Source organism: Chinchilla lanigera, unplaced genomic scaffold, assembly GCF_000276665.1.
Source record: "Chinchilla lanigera isolate Chin_1 unplaced genomic scaffold, ChiLan1.0 scaffold00005, whole genome shotgun sequence".
In the NCBI taxonomy this organism is placed as follows: domain Eukaryota; kingdom Metazoa; phylum Chordata; class Mammalia; order Rodentia; family Chinchillidae; genus Chinchilla; species Chinchilla lanigera.
Window position 1 is genome coordinate 36,736,402 of NW_004955406.1, and position 19,912 is coordinate 36,756,313.

The following is a 19,912-nucleotide window of genomic DNA, read 5'->3' on the forward strand; positions in this document are numbered from 1 at the left end:
TAGCTATAAACTCATCAGTGGACTAATCCATTGATGGGTATCACACCCCTAGGATCCGATCACCTCCCCAAAGCCCCACCTATGAGAGCATGAGGCTTTGGGGGACATCTCTATATAAACCATAACATGCCTGACTCAACCTCTTAAATGCTGGGACACATGAACCACCATCATCCCTGACTCACACTAACCCTTTTAACTGAATCAAACTTTTGATATTTTTTTCCTCTCATCTATGAGAAGTAAATTCTTACTTTCCATATTTAGGCAAAACTTTAAGATGATTATTGGCACATAGGTATGCTCTGCAAATTCATATATGCTAGTTAACTAACTATTCAAAACACTTTCTCTAAAAAGTTCAGAGAGGCTTCATGGAAGGCATACTAACCATTCTATATATCACTTAATAACAGGGAGATACTTTTCACTCATCTTTCTATCAGTTTTATATCATGGAACAAAATATTGGTAGGTATATTTTCAGAAAAGCATGTTCAAAGGATTGCAATACAACTTGGTACATCAGCATATGCTTGCACCAAAAAAGTGTGATCTCGTACACATAACAAGGAGTTTATAGCTAACGATGGAAGGAAAAGCAAACACTAACATTTACTAATAGTCTACTACTCACCAGGAGTTATTCCCACACTTTTCTCATATAGCGCTCATAGACATAGTCCATGAAGTGGTATTATTTTTCTTTCTGCAAATGAGGAATTAGGAGTGAAGACTAAGTAACTTGTCTAAGGTCATGTAATTAATTGTGAGATTCACATTCACTTAGTGAGATTCACATACCAAATGAGTAAAAAATATGTCCAACTCCAAAGCTTGTGTTTTCATTCCAGGTACAACCAACTAAAGGATGGTGAAGCAGGCTATATGGAACTTCAGAAAGAACACAAGCTTAAATGCTAAAAATAAAAGAAAATGAAAGCAAATTTGCTACACTGTACCATTTTAGTATATGTGCTGCCGAAGGAAGCATTACACTGTGTCATTTTAAAGCCCTTAAAAATATATGGTTCATTAATACCATTCTACCATGACCAGTATTTACAATCTCTCCCTTATAAGGAAATACGAGGTTTACTCAGGTACTAATAGCCAGTTTCAACTACTTATGTCAATGTACATGTAGCCGGGGATATAGGTCAGCAGCACAGCACCTGCCTGGCAAGTGTGAGGTCATGAGTTCGATTTCCGGTACAAAAAGAGTACACGTAGCAGCCACGGATGAAAAGGCTAAATGAAAGGATCAGGTTTACTTCAAAGAATGGGTCTTCAGGAATTGCTCAGTGTCACCCAAGCAGAGATACTAAATATCTTTTCAAACTATACACATTGTTAAGATAAAAATGTAAAACTATTTCTGCAATGTAAAATCCTACAAGTAGACTATTCTCTTTATTCCAAGATCACAGACAAAGAGTTTTAAAGCTGTGAAATATAATAAGGATCTTTAATCTCCATCAAATTATATACAGACTTTTTCATTACACCTTTAACAAAACAGGCATCAAGAAAAGGGCTAGCCTCTCATCTCTCTCAGTTCTGATTCTGGAAACATTTAATTACTTTTAAATTATGTCCATACATCCTCATTATGAAACTTAGATAACACAGTAAACTATTATGTTCACAAGCCATAGTATTAATATATAATTATACTACCTTTAGGTAGTTACTTATAACTTGGAAAGAAAATTATACCTTCAGTATGACTCAAAATGGCAAATCAGTAAACCCTTCAGAAAAAAGTTTTAGAGTGAACAGTGCCAAGTAAGCTGTCTTATTTAAACTTGCAATGGCAATTTTATCATAAACCCTATCTGAGCTATTTGCAGAGAAGAGAAGGCACAGGAACAAAGGTAAATGACTAGTCAGGTTTCTGTTCAGAAAAAACTAACCACCTGCAAACAGACTAACAATCCATCCAGGGATAGCACATCAATGTTAAAGACAAATATTTAAAATTCAACACAATGAGAAAATGGAGACATGACCATTTACATGGTCCTGAATCCTAGATTTCATTCCGTTGCCTCAGTATCCCTATAGCATAAATACCCTATTTAAAACTGTCTGCTGAGAAACTTCTGAGTGCACGCACATTCAGAAATTTTGAAACCAGGATTCTGTAATATTTATACTGTTCACAGCCAATGTAAGGCCACCAAAACACCTGGACTTCATTGAAATAATTACACTGATTTCTTTTCATGTTCTCCTGCAGAAGGAAAATAGCCTACTAACTCTGCCTTTTTTCATGGATGGTCACCAAGTGGACAGCCTTGGCAGTCACACCCACTGAACCCTACTGGGTGTGCATACCTCCGAGCTCGCTGCTGGGCACGCCTCATGCAGTTCATAGACACGCTTCGGTACACTTTTATTCCTACTGCACCCAGTCTGGCCTGAGTTAGATTCTTCTTTTTCTTCTCCTCCTCCAGTATCTTGATTACAAGATTCCCAGGGTTTCAATAAATCAGGTCTTTCTTCAGATTCAAAACATAAGAGGAGTGACTTAGCTAGAGATTCTAGTTCCCTGTGGTCAACTTGAGATATTTTATTTTCACAGTGGTCAACAGAAGTAGAGAGCTCACTGAAGTCATTGCAAATATCGCTGACCAAGCTGCAAATTGTCTCGACACAATTCTTGAGGAGATGCACATCGCTGCAGCATCCTATGCAAGAGAGGAAAAAGTTTGTTACCCTTTTCAGTTTTTATCAGGTATTTATTACTGTTACATGATTGTAGATATCTTTTAAGTCAAAGTGACCATTTCAAGACAATTAGAAACTGCTGAAGACTCTTCAGCTAAAGTGCTAATCTGCTAGATGAAAACCTCTTTTTTTAACTATGTGGGCAGGAGTTATTACATATATAACAGGTGGGACATCAATTACACAAGTTCCTATATTGGAACTTATATCAATGAAGTGACATTAGGTGGACTTATTAATGACTGAGGCTAGGAGAGAAAAAGGAAAAATGTTTAAGAACCCTTGAATTATAGAATTCTGAATTATAGAATTCCACTCAGAGCATATACCTCTCAGTGTAGAAATACTAATTTGAATGGCTTTCTCTAAGCAGTGCTTTAACTTCAACAATTTCAGGGCAAGGTCAGTTATCTTCTTGGAATCCTGGTATCCAGAATCATCTTCTTGTACTTGAGTTCTGAAGCTTTTCTGTGTAAATAAAGTAATACTTAAAAAAAAATTATATATAAATGGGCTACATGGCAGTAAACTCAGTCAACCTTATCTTAACTGCCAGTATCTTATGTGTAACAAAGTTTAATTTCCTTACCAATATTTAACTACATTTCTACAAACAAGACCAAAATACAAATTAACAATTGCTATTTTTCAAAAGAAATAGGAATTTTCAGTTATTTGAAATTAAAATCCTATTATTCCATTACTTGAGAATGGAATAAAGCAACCATTCCATTTACTACCCAACCATAAAAGATACTTATTTAACTTTTAAGAATTCAACTTTAAAACATCCCCCATTTTATTTAAATAAAACATTTCAAACCATAGAAATTACTCTCCTTTTAACACATCAATTATATACTTAGTCTATATTTTTGTATTTATTTTTATTAGACAAATAATTTGTCTAATTCACCTATATTTAAAATCTTGAGCACACTGATAAACAGTTTTTAGCCCATGACAATAGACTATCCAAGCAAAAGATGACAGTTACTAAACCAACAGTTTAAGAAAGACATAAAATATTAATAAATTTTTACACTATGATATATCTGTTACTAAAACTAGTAAGTTATGATGTCCAAGAGGAAACTAGAACATTATCATATATGCTTCAAGTAAACATACACAAAGTAGGTGTCTGGCTAGGGATAAAAATAAAAATATCTACAATTGAACCAAGTGAAATAATACAATAAACAAAATTTTAAAAATTAAAAGTTCTCTTACTGTTTTCCATTCAGAAAAGATATTTTCAAGAGATCTGACCAGTTCTATGGCATTTGCTTTCATCTGTTTGGTAACCTATAAAAATGTTAAAATACTTTATTACACAATTACTTAGAAATATAAGTATCCTCAAACTGAATGTGACTAGATTAAAAAAAAAAAAAAAAACTTCTAGCCTAGAAGCCAGAAGATTAAAGTTCTATCCAAGATTGCCAGTAAAACACTTGCATGTACCTAAATCATATAAGTGGAATTTCTTTTTTTTTCTTTTGGTACCAGGAATCAAACTCAGGACTTTGAGCTTGCCAGACAGGCGCTTATGCTGCTGAGCTATCTTCCCAGCCCTTATAAGTGGAATTTCTTTCAAAATAAATTGCTCATTGATTTCCACACTAAATAGGTACACTTGCTGATGTCTGTTTTTCTGTTTTTTGGGTTTTTTTTTTTTTTGTCTTTTTGAGACAGGCTGACATCACCATGACATCACTGTGCAGTTCAGGCTGGCCTTGAGCTCACTTTGTAGCCCAGGCTGGCCTCGAACTAACAATGATCCTCCCGCCTCAGCCTTGCGAGTGCTGGGATTACAGGCATGCATCACCACGCTTAACAGAATTTTCTTTTCTAAAAAATATAAGTATGAAATTTCCAAAACTTCCCTTAGAATAAGATAATATATGAAGCAAATATTATGCTCTAAGAATTTTAAGAATGTTTTGTTATTTTGGATCTCAATTACAGCCTTATGCTGCATATGGTAATGTCCTCAGATCTTAGGACTTAATTCCTAAAACATAACCAGGGTGGGAGCCTCAGTCTAAATTATAAACTTTTGTTTTTATACTGCTCAATGCTGCCCCCTAGGGTGCAATTTAAATTGTCAGGCGATTCTGCCTAAGTATTTCATTGGCTTTATCCATACAGCTTTTATGAAGGGCTAACTCATATAATTAAAAAAAAAAATCTAAATTTGTTTTCCTCTAATAACAAAATTTTCTTTAAAATTATAAAATTATAACTCCCACCCCTGAGCCTATTTTCTGTTTCTTTGGACAGTTTTTTTTTTCTGCTGTAGGTTCTGAGTTTTTACTTACAAGATGTTATGTACCTGTACCAACTCCCCACAAGGAATGTAAACATAAAGTCTTCCAAACATGTACCAATAAAAAGACACCAATTGACAATGAGAAAAAATTAAAGAGGGGGAAAAAAAGAATTAACCAAAAAGACAGCTATGGCAGACAGTAGAAAGAAAATTCGAAGAAAGTGTTTTGCAGGAAGATACAAATAATATAAATTGTATACAAGGTGGGTCTGACCCTTTTTCTGTTTATTTCCTTAAATAACAAAGCTAACATCTACACCTATTCTAATACCTTACTAAGAAGCACATATTCACATACATTATTTTCACTCCCATTTTCATTAACTTATTCTATATCTTTTTGTATTTATGGCCTGCAAAAACTTACTGACAAAATTCCAGGTATAGTTAAAATATTTTAGTCCAATATGACCCTTTGCTCAAACTTGCATTACAGAACCCAAATCAGCATCATGCCTATTGCAACATGATTAGACCCAAAGCTCTTGGTTTAGTGACAGTGTGAGCTCCTTCTGTTTTGTCAGAGAAAAAAAAAACAGGTGCAAGCCAGATGTATGACTTAAGATTTGCCAAGCACTATTTTTAGCATTCTCAATATACTGTTTCTTAGTCTTGTATAATTTTCAGAATGTTATGAAATAAGCATAATCAGCCTCATTTTTATAATGGAAGGACTAAGGCACAGGTACATTATTCAAAGCTGTATTTGGGAACCAGCTGTGTTTGGGAACCAGGAAAGCAGCTTGCTGTCCATGTCCTTCCGAGTCTGAGATAATCTGTCTGACAGAGATAAGTCTTTTTACCCTTGTGGTCTGAGGAAAGGGATGGAGAATCCCTGTGGCTTACATAGCATGTTTCACCTCAGGTAAACCAGAAGTAAATTAATGTCAAGGTTTTCCTAAAAAGTAGGAAAAAAAAAAATCTAGCTTATTCCATGCCTTTCTGGAAATAGTCATCCAGAGGGGTAGAAGTTAGCATGATCTACTTTTCTAGACTAATCATTATGTATGCAAATTAGTAGATATACCAGTAGGAAGATCTCAGGAGCCTAAATAAATGTCTACAGGTAGCTCCACCCCAACCATTTGACTCCAGCAAGACAAAAGGAATAGCCAGAGGATGGTTTTAACAAGTTGCCACAAATTTCTAAAACAATTCTAGATCAATTCTCTGGAATTCAGTGTCATAAAATTTGAATTTTTATATTCCTGATCCCCACTTCACTAACGGTAACTCTCAGTAAAGAAAATGAATCTATGATAATGATTTATAAAACCCACTTACAATACATTTTGGAATTGGACAATATAAAATCTTGGCCTCAGGGCTTTATAGTTCGTTGTCACACAAGGCACTCAAACCCACTGAAACTCAGAGATACCAGTAACACCTACCTTCAAAAGTTGTGAGGTTCACCATTAATACATGTAGAGTATTTATTCTAGTAACTATATAGGAAATTACTCAACAAATACCTCACAACCTGTGACAGGCTTTACTACATGTATCAGGTAAGAAACAAGGTGAGAGCACTGAGTGATTTGCTAAACAGTAAATGGAAAGTGCTAGAGCCAGGTTTCAAACACTGGTCTTCTAACATCAAAATGCAGACCTTTCCTAAGGCACTCCTGTATGACAGCCTTGGTTTCATACTTTAAGTTCATGTTTAAATTAATGTTAGCTGTAGGGAAGAAAGCTACTTTAGGAAGACAGTGAAATCTCATTGGTTTTGTGTCTTGATAATGAAATAACTGATGTTAATTCCCCTTGAAAAATATTTAGTTCAAGATAATGGTTAACAAATGATAGTTTCCATTCTTAGCTGAAAGAGTAGACTTAAAGAAAGAAAAGACGCCAGAGAGCGAAAGGTAGGTGTTATTACCACACTCCACCCTGCTCAGACTGAACTCTCACTGAAACATCTGTGTCAAAATCATCAAAAGATTAATAAAGCAGAGGCTGTAGTAGCTCAAGAACAACTTGGGAAGAGATCACCATGACATCACGATATCGCCAGTCTCTTTAACACTTCAACACAACCTAGGACACATAAACTTCTAAAAATCTAATTCACTGTGTTAAACTTTTTTAAAAATCAACTTCATCATTATCTGGTATTGTCTAGTACATTCTTTTATTCGTCATACCTCATTTTGTGCACATTCCCGTAAGAGGTCATATTCAAGTTCTTTTGCTTTTTCCAGACTAGAATCTAACAGAATCTTCATTCCTGAGCCTACACCATCACAAATAGCATCGATGAATTCCTCCTAGAAAAGGTGTTTCAGGATTAACTGGTAAATTCTGGCTTTTGCATTTTTTAAATTATAAGGTAAATAAGATTTATTTATGAGGTTCAACTGAGGCTAGAATAAAAACTAGCAGTCTATTAGGAAATAAAATTAGTAAAATTATAATTTAGTGTTCCACATATAATATGTGGTAAAGAGTGTTTATCATTTCAGGCAGTATAATATTTTGCTAGCATACAGTAACATTCTAACATAATATTGTTTCATTAGCATAAATAATTAAAGCAAGCAAATATAAATTTTCTATAATTACAGTTTTTCAGGTATTTATTGGATAAGAAAATCTACCATAGTAGATGGCTATCATCAAACCAGACTCTAAAAGGTAAACTGATATTTATAAAATCATCTAGTACATATAACTAATGTAGATTGAAAAAAAATGTTAAATTGTATTGTCAAACTATTAAAAGTATACAACATTTTGAAAAATAAAATGAATTTGTCATGTTTAGTGACACTATCATCAGAAGCCTCTAATATTTTTTCAGATGAAATCTTTCAAAATTAACATTGCTAAATTACCTGGACATTGGCAGCCTTATTGTGACTGCCTTCCAGAAAATACAGCTTGTTCCCTTTTAGAACTGCTAACTTTCCCACATACTTAACAGCTCGTTGTATGATCTGGATCACTTTCTTTTCAGCTTCTTTTACCATTGATGAAATATCTGAACAGCATCCCTGTAAGACAGAGATGGATCAGTGTGTCAGATACGTGAGATCATAAAGTGACGGTAATGCATGGACAAGATAGAGGTTGGAAATGCAGCTTAGCAGTTTCTTTCTGTTCCCTGCTCCCCTCATTGGTTCTTAACTACTTCTCTTGGCCTGCTTTCTGGAAGATGCTAATCATATTGCCACAAGGTAAGGATTCTTAAACCACGTTTCCAGAGAAAATGTAGTCACTAACACGGTTTTGCCAGCTTCACTAATTTAGCATGAGGTCAGATGATGAAGTTCTGGCCAAGCATATGTATGGAGAAGCACCATACAGTAATTTCCACAAACTTCCCTTAAAGAAGACACACTTGGCTCTTTGCTTGTTTGTCACTTTTTCCAATCTGTTGCACTGAGCTCAGATGAGGTGCATCATAGTAGACCACTAAATCAAGGGCCACACTAGGTTCAGCAGAGGGGTGGGCTGGGGAGGAGCCTAGAACCTTTGGACTTTGTGGAACATAGCTTTCATGCCTACCTCCAGCTTTTACATGAGACAAAGTAAACTTTTATCTTGCTTCTTCCTCACAGCCAAACCCACTCCTACCTGATACAAGGTAAGCAGGAAACAAAATTACTTTCCTTGCCTTTATGTCAGTGGGCTTATGACTAACACAGCATGAACTAAAATCAATAGTCAGAGGAAGACATGATCTCTTCCTAATAGCAAGACTGCCTGGGTTCAAATCCAGCTCTAAAATTTATTAGTTATATCTCCATGATGAAAAGCACCTAAAGAAATTCAACCACCAAATCAACACTCCAAAAAATTCTCAAGGATATCCTAGAAGAGACAATGAAGCTAACAATGCTAAAAGTCCCAATAGCATAAATGCATCAGGCAGGGTAAGCAATTAAGCAGAAGGGGAAGAAAGGGAATCAGCCACAGTAAAATAATACAGTGACAAAGAATAAGTCAATACCTATAAGTTATAACCATCAATGTGAATGGTCTCAATTCACCAATCAAAAAACATAAATTAGCAGAGTGGATCAAGAAACAGATCCAACAATATGCTGTTTACAAGAAACATACTTAACCCCAAAAGAAATTCTTAGACTGAAAGTCAAAAATTCATGTGGAATCAGAGTAGCCAAAGCAAGAGGCATCACAATCCCAGTTCTGAGGTTACACTAGAAATTTACAGTGATAAAAACAGCATGGTACTGGCACAAAAACAAAAATGTGAACCAGTGGAACAAAACAGAGGATGCAGAAACCACCACAGATTTGACTATTTCATCATCGACAAAGGGGCCAAAAACATACACTGAAGGAATTAAAGATGAGAGCCCCTTTAATAAATGGTGCTGGGAAACTTGGCTATCCACATGCAAAGACTGAATCTAGACCCATATCTCACCATGTACTAAACTAAAATCAAAATGGATCAGAAACAATCTGCTGGAAGATAAAATAGGTAAAACTCTTGACAGCATAAGCAAGGACTTTTTGAAAAGAACTCCAATGGTATGAGAAACCATACCAAGAATCAACAAATGGGATCACATCAGACTAAAAAGTTTCTCCTCATCAAAGGAAACAACCAACAGAGTACAAAGACAAAAAGGGAAAAAGATTCTGCCAGCTATACCGAAACAAAAGGTTAGTATCTAGAATATATAAAGAATTTAACAACATTAAACCCCCAAAATAAAAGACCCAACCAAAAAATGGGCAACTGAAATAGACACTTCTCAGAAGTACAGACAGCCAATAAATACTAACAAAATGTTCATCACTGGCCAGTAGAAAAATCCAAATTAAAACAACCCTGAGATTTCATCAGACTCCAGAAAGAATGGCTATCATCAGGAAATCAAGTAAGTGCTGGTGAGGCCGTGGGGGACAAAAAGGAAGCCTTCTACATCATTGGTAGGTACACAGACTAATACAACCACTATAGAAATCCATATAAAGATTCTTCAAAAACTAAAAGTAGAAATTCCATTTGACCCAGTTATTCCTCCTTCTGAGTATCTTCCCAAAAGAGTTAAAGGCATATTATAGTGATACACGCATACCTATGTGCATAGCAGCCCAACTCATCTAACCAAATGTTGCAAACAGCCTTTATGTCCATCAACAGATGAATCAGTAACGAAAAAGAGGTATGTATATACAGTAGAGTACTATTCTTTCATGAAGAAAGACAAATTGAGTCATTTATAGGAAAATTGATGTACCTTGAGATCATAATATTAATTGAAATAAACCAGACACACAACCTTAAATATTGCATAGTTTCTCTTATATGAGAAATCCAAAATACATGTAAAGGACAAAAGAAAAGATAAAAAATAGAAAGAAAGATAGAGTACTGTAGATCTTTTTCAAATGTGAAGGAGATCAAGAGATGGAGGGAGAGGGAAGAAGAGAGGTAACAGATGACAAAAGAATTGAGAAGTGTTATGCACATGTACCACCTCTTCACAAGAAATGTAATTATGTACTGCAAAAAACAATTGCGCTTTCCCAATAATAAATCGAATTACCTGCAAAAATAACTGTAAGTAGCCTCCCAGTTTTTTCATTTCCTGTCTCAATTCATCTTCCAGTTTTGCTATGCAGGTACAAGGTAGGAAATCGTTCAGCCAGTGTCTGATTAAAACCACAAGCTGCTCAAAAGAGCAAGCAATCTGGACAGTACATGACTGCACTGCTCGATCTGAAGAGAACACTTTGAAAGAAGGAAAATTATTGGAAAAAATAATCTCCAAATAAAAGAATCAACATACAAACATCATTAAAATATTTTACATAATCCATAGGTGTCTGCCAAATGTGTCAATTATTCAAAACAAAGCATAATGTGTTGAAAACAATCATCGTGTGAGCGAGTAAAGTAGTGAGATTGCTTACAGTTGTCTTGACTTTCTTCGTCTTGTTCTTCATGAGCTTTGGAGATGACAAGTAGCCCATTATAAATTTTTAAAAGATTATTTATCAGACTATCTGCTATAGTTTTTTCTTCATCAAAACTATGTCCAAGAAAATTCATTGATGAACCAATCAATTCTTTGCATATTCCAGGAAGAAATGATTCTGCTGAAGTTGAGTAAATGGTGCTTGGTTTCTCCATTAAACCTAAATTGCCAGAAAATAGCCGTCTTAAGCCTCATTTCCAGGTCCCACATGTTCAAACATATAGAATTACTGGTCAATAAATTCAAAGTAGGCTATTCTAATTTCAGTATGCTGAAGTGGAGAGTTCCTTGTCGTGATCAACTCACTTCTCAAAAGCATCAGCTCTTAGGGTTGAGTAGTTTCTCAACCACTATGTGTAACAAACATCCAACTAGCTTATATATCCATTGGTTTCATCTTCTTTATTTACTTTTTGGTAAGGATTTTCTGTAACACCTAAGGAACTATAAACTTGTGAAATAATGGCAATTACATAAAATGAAATTAGAAATCTGATTAACACATAAACTGGAAACAGGCAACAATATACTGTATAATAAGGAATCTCAGGCTCAGGATATAGCTCAGTGGCATAAGCACCCGCCTGGCAAGTGCAAGGTCGTGAGTTCGATCCCTGGTATTGCAAAAAAAAAAAAAAAAAAAAAGGGATCTCTTAGAACCTCTACTTTAGAATAGTTCCTTCTCATGGTATACTACAGTCAAGATAAGTTAAAGATAGGTTAAAATCTATTAATTATCTGCAGTTAATACAGCATATCTGCAAGGGAGAGACTTTCAGAAAGCATTCCAAAACAGAAGTAAATGAAAGCGCTTAAGAGAATACATTCAGATCCTCCAGAAAGAACTTTATCCTAGAGTACCAAGATGTGAGTATAATAATTCTCACCTAATGTGCAATATTAGCTTTCTGGTCCTGTCCACAGGAGATTAAAAGTAGCAAACAAAAAGGAAAGTAGAATGAAGTTTATAAGTTAATGGAATGGAGAACATTAAAAGTCTGCAGTAGTGGGTGGGACCTATGGCACGCATGCCACAGCAGGCTGTTTGTATCACTGAAAGCTCTAAAAGGTTCACCATCACTAATCTAGAACAAAGATGAGAATTTAGGGAAAGACAAACAGCTACCAACCCTAAAGCTACAGGTTAACAAATTTCCCCTGAAAATTACTTTTGTATAACATCTGACTCTCAAATAGTACTGAGTAATTAAGTTGCTACTAGACATGTATCTTTTTATTTTGCTAATAGATAAAAAGCCTATAGCATATTTTGATCTACCTTAGTAGTATCATAATTACCTTCCTAAAAGATAATTTCATGATTAAAAAAAGGAAACTCAAAATTTCTTAAAGTCAAGATGAGATATAATTCCTTTTGTGGCCACTCATGTTCCATTAAGACCATTATTAAAAAAATTACTATATTAAATTTTTTTATTTACTAAGGTATAGCATATACTCTAAAGTACACATATCTTTAGTGTACAGCTTACTGTTTTTTACCTCAATACCCTGACTTAGATTAACATATACAACATTTCCACCAGAGTCTCCCACCAAGATTCCTCCTCCTAGTCAATATCCCCCAACAAAGGTAACCACTATTCTAATCCAAAGTACTATCGCTTCTGTCACAATAGATTAGTTTTGCCTGTTCATAAACTTCATGTAAAGAGAATTACACAATATATATTCTTTTGTATATACCTTCTTTCACTTAACACTCTGTCTTGGAAATTCATCCAGGTTGCTGTATGAATCAGTCATTACTTCTTTTTTATTGTTGTGTAGTAATCCAATGTTACAGGTAGTAAACTGTTTTTGGCTTTTGTCCAGGCTAGCCCTCAATGCCTGGGCTCAAACAATGCTTCTCCTCTGCCTCCTGAGTAGCTGGGACTACAGATGTCCACCACTATGCTCAGAAGTAATTTTTAAATTATTAAAGGTAGTTACACATACAAATTTAATATATCCTTCCTTTTATGGGTAAAATGAATATTAGTACAAAATAATTATTCAAAGTAGTAATTCCTATACTTTTTTCTTTAAGCATTTTTTCCTTTTCTTTCCTTCTCTTTTTCCCCTTTCTCCCTCCTTTCGTTCTTTCTTTTCTTCCCTTCTTCCATCCTCTTTTCCTTCCTTCCTTTCTTTCCCGTGGTGCTATGGATCAAACCCAAGCCTTAAAATATACATCAGAGTACAGAACTTTACTGTGGAAGAGGCCATCTATCTAAGCCATACTCCTCACTTTACAAAGGAAACAGAAGCTTCTAGGAAATGAGATGATTTGTGCAAGAACACAAAATAAATTCATGATAGAGCCAGGACTTGGTACTTTTCTCACCAAGAAAATATGATGAGAGAAAAATACCTGATGAACGTGAAGAACACAGATTCTGCATTGGGTGGACTTGTATATCATGTAAACAATCAGAAATTCTTCTATTTTTCATCAAACTCCTGCTCCTGAAAAAAGATAAATCAAAATATTAGCAGTTATGTACTACATGGAATGATATTATCAAGAATATTTATTTTTAAATTCTCTGAAGAAAATGGGTATTTATGGGTGTACTTTCCCTCAAGGGCTAAATTTATTACTGAGCAAAAATTTTACCACTTGCAGGTAATATTCTAAGCACATCGTTAATTAAATAGAATAAATATTTATTGAGCACTACTATTTAAAGCCTCTGAATTCTGTACTGAAACAAAGGAGACAGAGTATCTGGCCTCACTAAGCTTAAACTCCAAAACAAAAAGAACTCAGCCAGATCAGTACAATAAGGAGATGAATGTTCAGAAGGCATAGAATGCTGTGGCAGATCCTGGAGAAGAACTTGGCCTGGCCCAAGTAATTGGGGGTTTTTCTGAAACAGTGACCCTGAAGCATGAGCAAGAGTTAGCTCAACTGGTGGGAAGAGGTTGGGAAGCAGAGGACAGCAACTCAGATACAGGCGCCAAGACAAAAGCATTGCACATGCGGAGAAGCAAATGAGGTTGAGGACTGCAGCTGTGATGTGTGAGACAGGATGGCAAGAAATGAGGCTGGGTGGAGGGCAGGGGCCAGCCCGAGGTTGATCTTGTGTGCCAGGTAAGGAAGCTTGGATTTATCCTGGGCGAATTACCCAGGGAAGGACTGTAATCAGGGAAATTACCTGGGTAAGTACACATCAAAATAAATACCTGTGACACTGTGTGCAAAGCACAACTGTGAGGTGTAGCAACAGCACAAACTGAGTCAGTGGTTCTATCCCCAAATGCTCTTTTCTCTCAGCCTATAAAAGTGCAGAAATCTCTCCTTTGAGTATGACTGCTATTTAGCCGTTACTGTAACTGCTTCTCCAAAAAGGAGCCTACTCTTTCTGCTCCTGGAAGCAGCAGCCTACTTCCATGTTGCCATTCATCTATCAATTTTCTAAACTCCAAGACTAGCTCATTATGTAAATAAAACAACTTAAGCAGTGACCTAGATCTAAATATAGTCAATCCTGTGGTGTCTTTTCCTAACAAAACTTTCTACTACTGTTGACCACTCAAAGGAAAATATTATTTGTTGAACAGATAGTTAAACAAAAGCATTTTATCAGTAGTAGACTAAATGCTTCAAACATAATTCCTCCTTGTGAATCCTTATAAGAAAAACAGAAATATGGATAAAAAAGAGAAGAAAACAATTCTCAAATACAGTACTACAGTTTTTATAATTAGGGGTGAAATGAAAAGGTACATTATTTTAGTACGTCCAAACTGGAAAAATTCTTATTCTTGCAACATTATCATAGTTAAATAATGTTTAAATACAAATAAAGAAAATGCTTGTCACATTCCTTTCAAAGAGTTTTTACTTAACCTCAGAAGAAAATTTACTTTTAACTGTCAACAGGACATATCAAAATTTACAGGCAGAGGAACCAGCCTATTTTATTGCAGAAGAACTGTGGCATCTCATTGCCCAGTGGCAGTTCTATAATTAAGAATCTGTCAGTGTTTCCATTACCTGCAGGCATTCTCGAGTTTGCAATTCTGTCATAAACATCCTTACAAGGCTGAAACTTCATGCACAAGGTCTCACACTAAGAGCAATTCATTTTTTAAAAAATATGATACTTTTAAATTATAGAAGTTCTCAAAAATATCTCTGCCAAATGAAAACACTTTCAAAATCTTATAAAATCGTTTTGATTTTTCAGTAACATTCTAAATTTTTGTTGATTTGCTAATTAACCTAGAAGTCAGCAAGAAATAAAACGTTACCAATATTCAATAGGTTAAAATTTTAGTGCTCATTGATTACTAGTGCTCACAGAGTGATACACAGTTCTAAGTACATAAGGTTTATCCCTTCTTATAATGAAAACAGTAAGAAAGCAGCAATCCTAAAATCCAAAGAAATTCATCAGTCTTTCTCTAATGAATCTGTTGGTCTGGCTTAAATTTTGGGGAAGTTTGTATTATTCTAGGTTGGCTTAAGTATCATGAGCCCTGTCTACCAATTCCACCCAAGGACTATCTTTAGTTCACTTTAGTGCCAGAGCCCAACTCTAACTTGAATTCTCCAGACAAATCACCTGGAGATACTGAACCAAAAATTCTATCTTCTGTGTATTCTAAGATTTAATTTTATATATCTGTCAAACACTCAACAAAAGTTCAAGCTACCATTTCTGAACACCCATCCACTGTAGTGGTGGCTTTATTTATATTATTGCTATCCTCATAACAACTTTGTAACATCATCATCACCAGTTCTGTGTTACAGATCACAGTAGTCACAAAAGTAGCAAAAGCAGCTGCTATATACATATGACCTTATTTAAACTTTATGATAAATCCCAGAGAGGGTGGTACATATTACTGTCTCCATTCTAGAGATGAGAAAACTGATGCCTCAAGATGTGTGGTCACTTGTCTATGACTGCATTGAGCATAGATTAAAGCCCACAGCTCTGATACTGGAGCTGTGACCTTTTTACAACACTACATTGCAGATAGATTTCCTATACTGACGGAGTTCAGAATCTGTTTGGAGAATATGCTTTGTGTTTCATTCAAGATAATCCTTGTGTAGTCTCAGCATCTTCTTACTGTAGGCTAGCTGGAGCATGTAACAGATAAAGCAGACATCTAAAGGTTACTGTACAGTCGCTCATTCTCTTTGAGAAAGCAAATGAGTTTACAATAAGCATTGTCAAAAACAAGAGGCCTACAATGTTTAGAAACCCAAATGGATCCTGAGCTGCAACTGAAAGCAATGAAATTTAAAACAGACAAACAATTTAACCAGAAAGATGCCACTCCAGATGCCCTTCTCTCATTTGCAATGGAGAAGCAACATGATAGAGCAATTAGGAAAATTGGCAGATTCGGAGTCACCCAAATTTTGATTTGAGAGTCAGCTCTTTCTCCTATCGGCTCTGTGACTTTAGACACATTATTTAACTGCATTTATTTTCAGTTTCTTCATCTGTAAAATGGGAGTTAGTCACACCACTTACTTCATAGGTTTGTGGTGAATACCAAATGAGATCTATGCTTTGAAAGCGTTCAATACATGGTCTTGATAATGATAGCCCTAAATCCCCTCTTCCAAGTTTCAGACCTGAACATAGATACCTACCTACATGTTCCCTGGGAACCTCAAATTCATCATGCTCAAAAAATACACCTACCCTCCACCTCAGGGAACATCGTTTTCCTCTAGTCAGTCATGCAACCTAAAATCCAGCATCACGCCTGAGCCAGTCAACACTTTCAGTCACCACGTCACACTGATGGCGCACCTCAAATACACACATGTAAAAAGCCTGATTCTCCTCTCCAGTCCTCTGCCTGGCCTTAGCTCAGGTCTTTATTAACTGCCGTACCTCTACTTTCCTCAGTTCCTGGGCCACGAGGACAGGGAGTATTTTGTATTCATCTTTCTTTCCTCAGGGCATGGCAAAGAGTAGTCACCACAGATGTATTTGTTTAAAAATAAAAGGGCAAAACTGCTTAAAGTGCAAGGGCTATGCGAACTGTTTTGCCTCTACAATCCGAGCAGTTGAGGGCTAAGCAGAACTAGATTTTCCCTGAACACCATCTCTTTGCTATAGAAAGAAGTCTTTTATGTTTTAAATTAATAAGCCCCATTTGTCATTTATAGCTGTCTATTGCCATGATTTATTCTTTCAGGTGCTCATACTAACTTGCCTGCATTTAGAATTCTATAACTTACAATAAAATATTATACAATATGCCAAGTTCTTAAGAAAGGGTAATTTAACAGGAACACTGTTCTTTTTATAGGAAATTAGATTTATGCTACCCTAAGTTGCTCTTAAAATTTATATGATAAAATACTGAACATTTTTGTTCCTCTAACAGACTGATAAGCAATTTAATGCTCTAGTAATTTAATCACTAACATACTATTCCACTCATATTTCTCAGTTCCCTTCAAAAACTTGTCCATCACAACAGCTGTTTTAAAATCCTCTCTCTCTTCCCCTCCTTACCTCCCTCTTCCTTTCTCCCGCTTTCTCTCTCTCATATAGCCACAAAAAAAAAAAAACATCAGCAAAAGCATTATTACCTCCTTCTGGAAAATGAAGAAACTGGTGCATTTGTAATGTCAGGTTCCCATTCATCTTCAGGGTCACAGAAAACATCTTCACCTCTGTTAGTACCATTACTCTAAGAAAAACAAAATACATAGTTTCTATTAATTCTGAATTAAAACTTTAGAAACTAAGGAAAAATGGTAACTTTGTTACACTTAAAATATAAAATTAGTAAAATTACAAGTTATCTGATAAAAGTCTTTTTTAAAAAAAAGTCATAATCCTGATAAAATTTTAAAAAACTATCATATGATGCTAGGGATTGTATTAGAAGACTATTAATAAAAGCAACAAATCATTACATACTTCAAAAATAATAAAGTTGAAATTTTAAGATACAGTAAAAACAAAAATAATAAAATCCTCAGAGGAAATGTAGTAATTTCTTAGTTAAATATATTAATCATGATAATAATTCATACTTTAAATATTTAAAAGGTACCACTTAAAATTCTACCAAAATACTATAGAGTTTAATCCAGAGAAAGTATAATTAATTATGTGGAAAAATAAGTAAAGAGCTCAATGAATGGTGGAAAGTAGGAAGTAAGAGAACAGTGAGGGAGACTCTTCCACTAGGTTTAATGTGTACTTTAAGGCAAGAATGATCAAACACCTTCAGTACTGTTTTTAGTTGTTTTAAATACACAAGCAACTCACATTCGCTGTAGGAAATTTGTAAGTTGTTAGTACAGAAAAACACAAAGGAAAAAATTAAAACCATTCACAAACATATCACTTAGAGAAAAGCACTGTCAAATCTTTGGTATAATATAATTAAATCTTTTTGGATTTTCTATTATGAATGTATTTTACATGCCTAGAATAAACCCTACTTGGCTACAGTCTAAGTATTCTTTAAATATTGCTCTGGGTTTGACTTACATTTATGATTTTTATAACTGTGTTCACATATTAAGATCAATTTATAATTATTCTCTGAACCATCTTTGCAGTTTTTGTGGTTTTTGTTTCTTTTGTTTCTGAGCAGTTATTCTAGTACTAGACATTCTATAATAGTTAAAGCAAAAAAGATTTATCTGTTTCTGGAAATTTAAAATAATATGCATAAAACTGATTGGAATTAGCAACTTCTTCCTCTCCAATTATTTTTATAATCTTTCTTTGAAGCTAGCTTACAAACTTTTCAAATTATTGAAAGGTTATTCCTCTCCTAAGTCAGTTTTCATAATTTATTTTTTTCCTAGAATGTCTTTTCTTTCTAGAAAACTGTCAAATTTAATAACATAAAATTGTACATATAATTTTATTTTTATTATTTTATATTATTTTCTAGATTAAGTTAAATATTTAACTTATTTTTATTTTTCTATTAAATAAAGCATTAAGGAAGCTGTGCATGATGTACATGACTATAATACCAGCACTCTGGAAGGCTAAAGCAGGAGAGTCACAAGTTCAAGTCCAGACTGGGCAAAATAGCAAGACCCTATCTCAAAATTTTAAAAAAGCTAGGCATATAGCTCAGTGAGAAGGCCTTGGGTTCAGTCCCCAGTACCATAAGGAAAAAAAGGCATTACAGCTATAATTTGGCAATTTCCTTCAAATTTTAAAATATCTTCATTATTGTTATTATCTAAGTAGTACAGAACATAATTTCACTATAGTCACATTATTTAAAAATGAGGTATTTCACAAATAGTAGCAATGCAACAATTTTAATACATGTTGCAGTTATTTTAGAGATAAATAATATAGAGCAAAATTAACTTTATATTCATACTTCTTACAAAGCATCACAATAACTTCTATGTGATTCAAAGATATAGTCTTTGAAATAAAATGAAAAAGAGAATTGAACAAGGTTTCAGTAAGATCTTTGGTTTGATTGACCCAGACATACCAAGTTAAAAATGCCTGTATAACAAAATGAAACTGAGAAAAAGATCACATAATTAGGACAAAAATGTATATGATAAATACTTTAAAAGACTTATTACCAAAATATGTAAAGAACTTGTGTAAATGTAATAGTTCATTACTCATATTTCATATAACAAAAAATTCAAAGTGTCACAAACATGTAATTTATCCGGAAGGAAACAGTCAAAATTATATTTTAGTTACTAAAATATAAATTGAAGCACACTGGGAACATTGGCAAGTGATAATATTTCTAGCAAGCAACTTGTCAGTAAGCATCAAAGTATAATTTTTAAAAATTCATATTTTGGTACCATTTTAGAAAGTAGAAGGCAAGGAAATAAGATGTTAGAAAGTAATATATACAGAGGTATTTTTAGTGGTGACCATTGAAAGCA

The 19,912-nt window shown here is 34.5% G+C and overlaps 2 protein-coding genes across 8 annotated transcripts in view; one reads left to right on the forward strand and one right to left on the reverse strand.

Annotated features, from left to right (window-relative positions):
* Positions 1-19,912, forward strand: part of LOC102003619 (tubulin alpha chain-like) — a 118,138-nt gene that overhangs the window by 26,513 nt on the left and 71,713 nt on the right. The window lies entirely within an intron of this gene.
* The window catches only part of Kif14 (kinesin family member 14), a 59,622-nt gene that overhangs the window by 4,267 nt on the left and 35,443 nt on the right, over positions 1-19,912 (reverse strand). For 6 of the 7 annotated variants that reach the window (XM_013522030.1, XM_013522033.1, XM_013522042.1 and 3 more), the window contains exons 22-30: positions 17,603-17,703; positions 13,400-13,494; positions 10,964-11,188; positions 10,597-10,781; positions 7,906-8,064; positions 7,216-7,338; positions 3,967-4,041; positions 3,063-3,201; positions 1,190-2,693 (exon numbers count right to left, since the gene is read on the reverse strand). In XM_013522030.1, coding sequence (XP_013377484.1) covers positions 2,308-2,693; positions 3,063-3,201; positions 3,967-4,041; positions 7,216-7,338; positions 7,906-8,064; positions 10,597-10,781; positions 10,964-11,188; positions 13,400-13,494; positions 17,603-17,703 — 1,488 coding nt within the window. In that variant the 3' untranslated portion in view covers positions 1,190-2,307. Of the gene's footprint in view, positions 1-637; positions 710-1,189; positions 2,694-3,062; positions 3,202-3,966; positions 4,042-7,215; positions 7,339-7,905; positions 8,065-10,596; positions 10,782-10,963; positions 11,189-13,399; positions 13,495-17,602; positions 17,704-19,912 lie in introns of those variants that run through there. The other variant, XR_001236838.1, reaches the window with a different exon arrangement.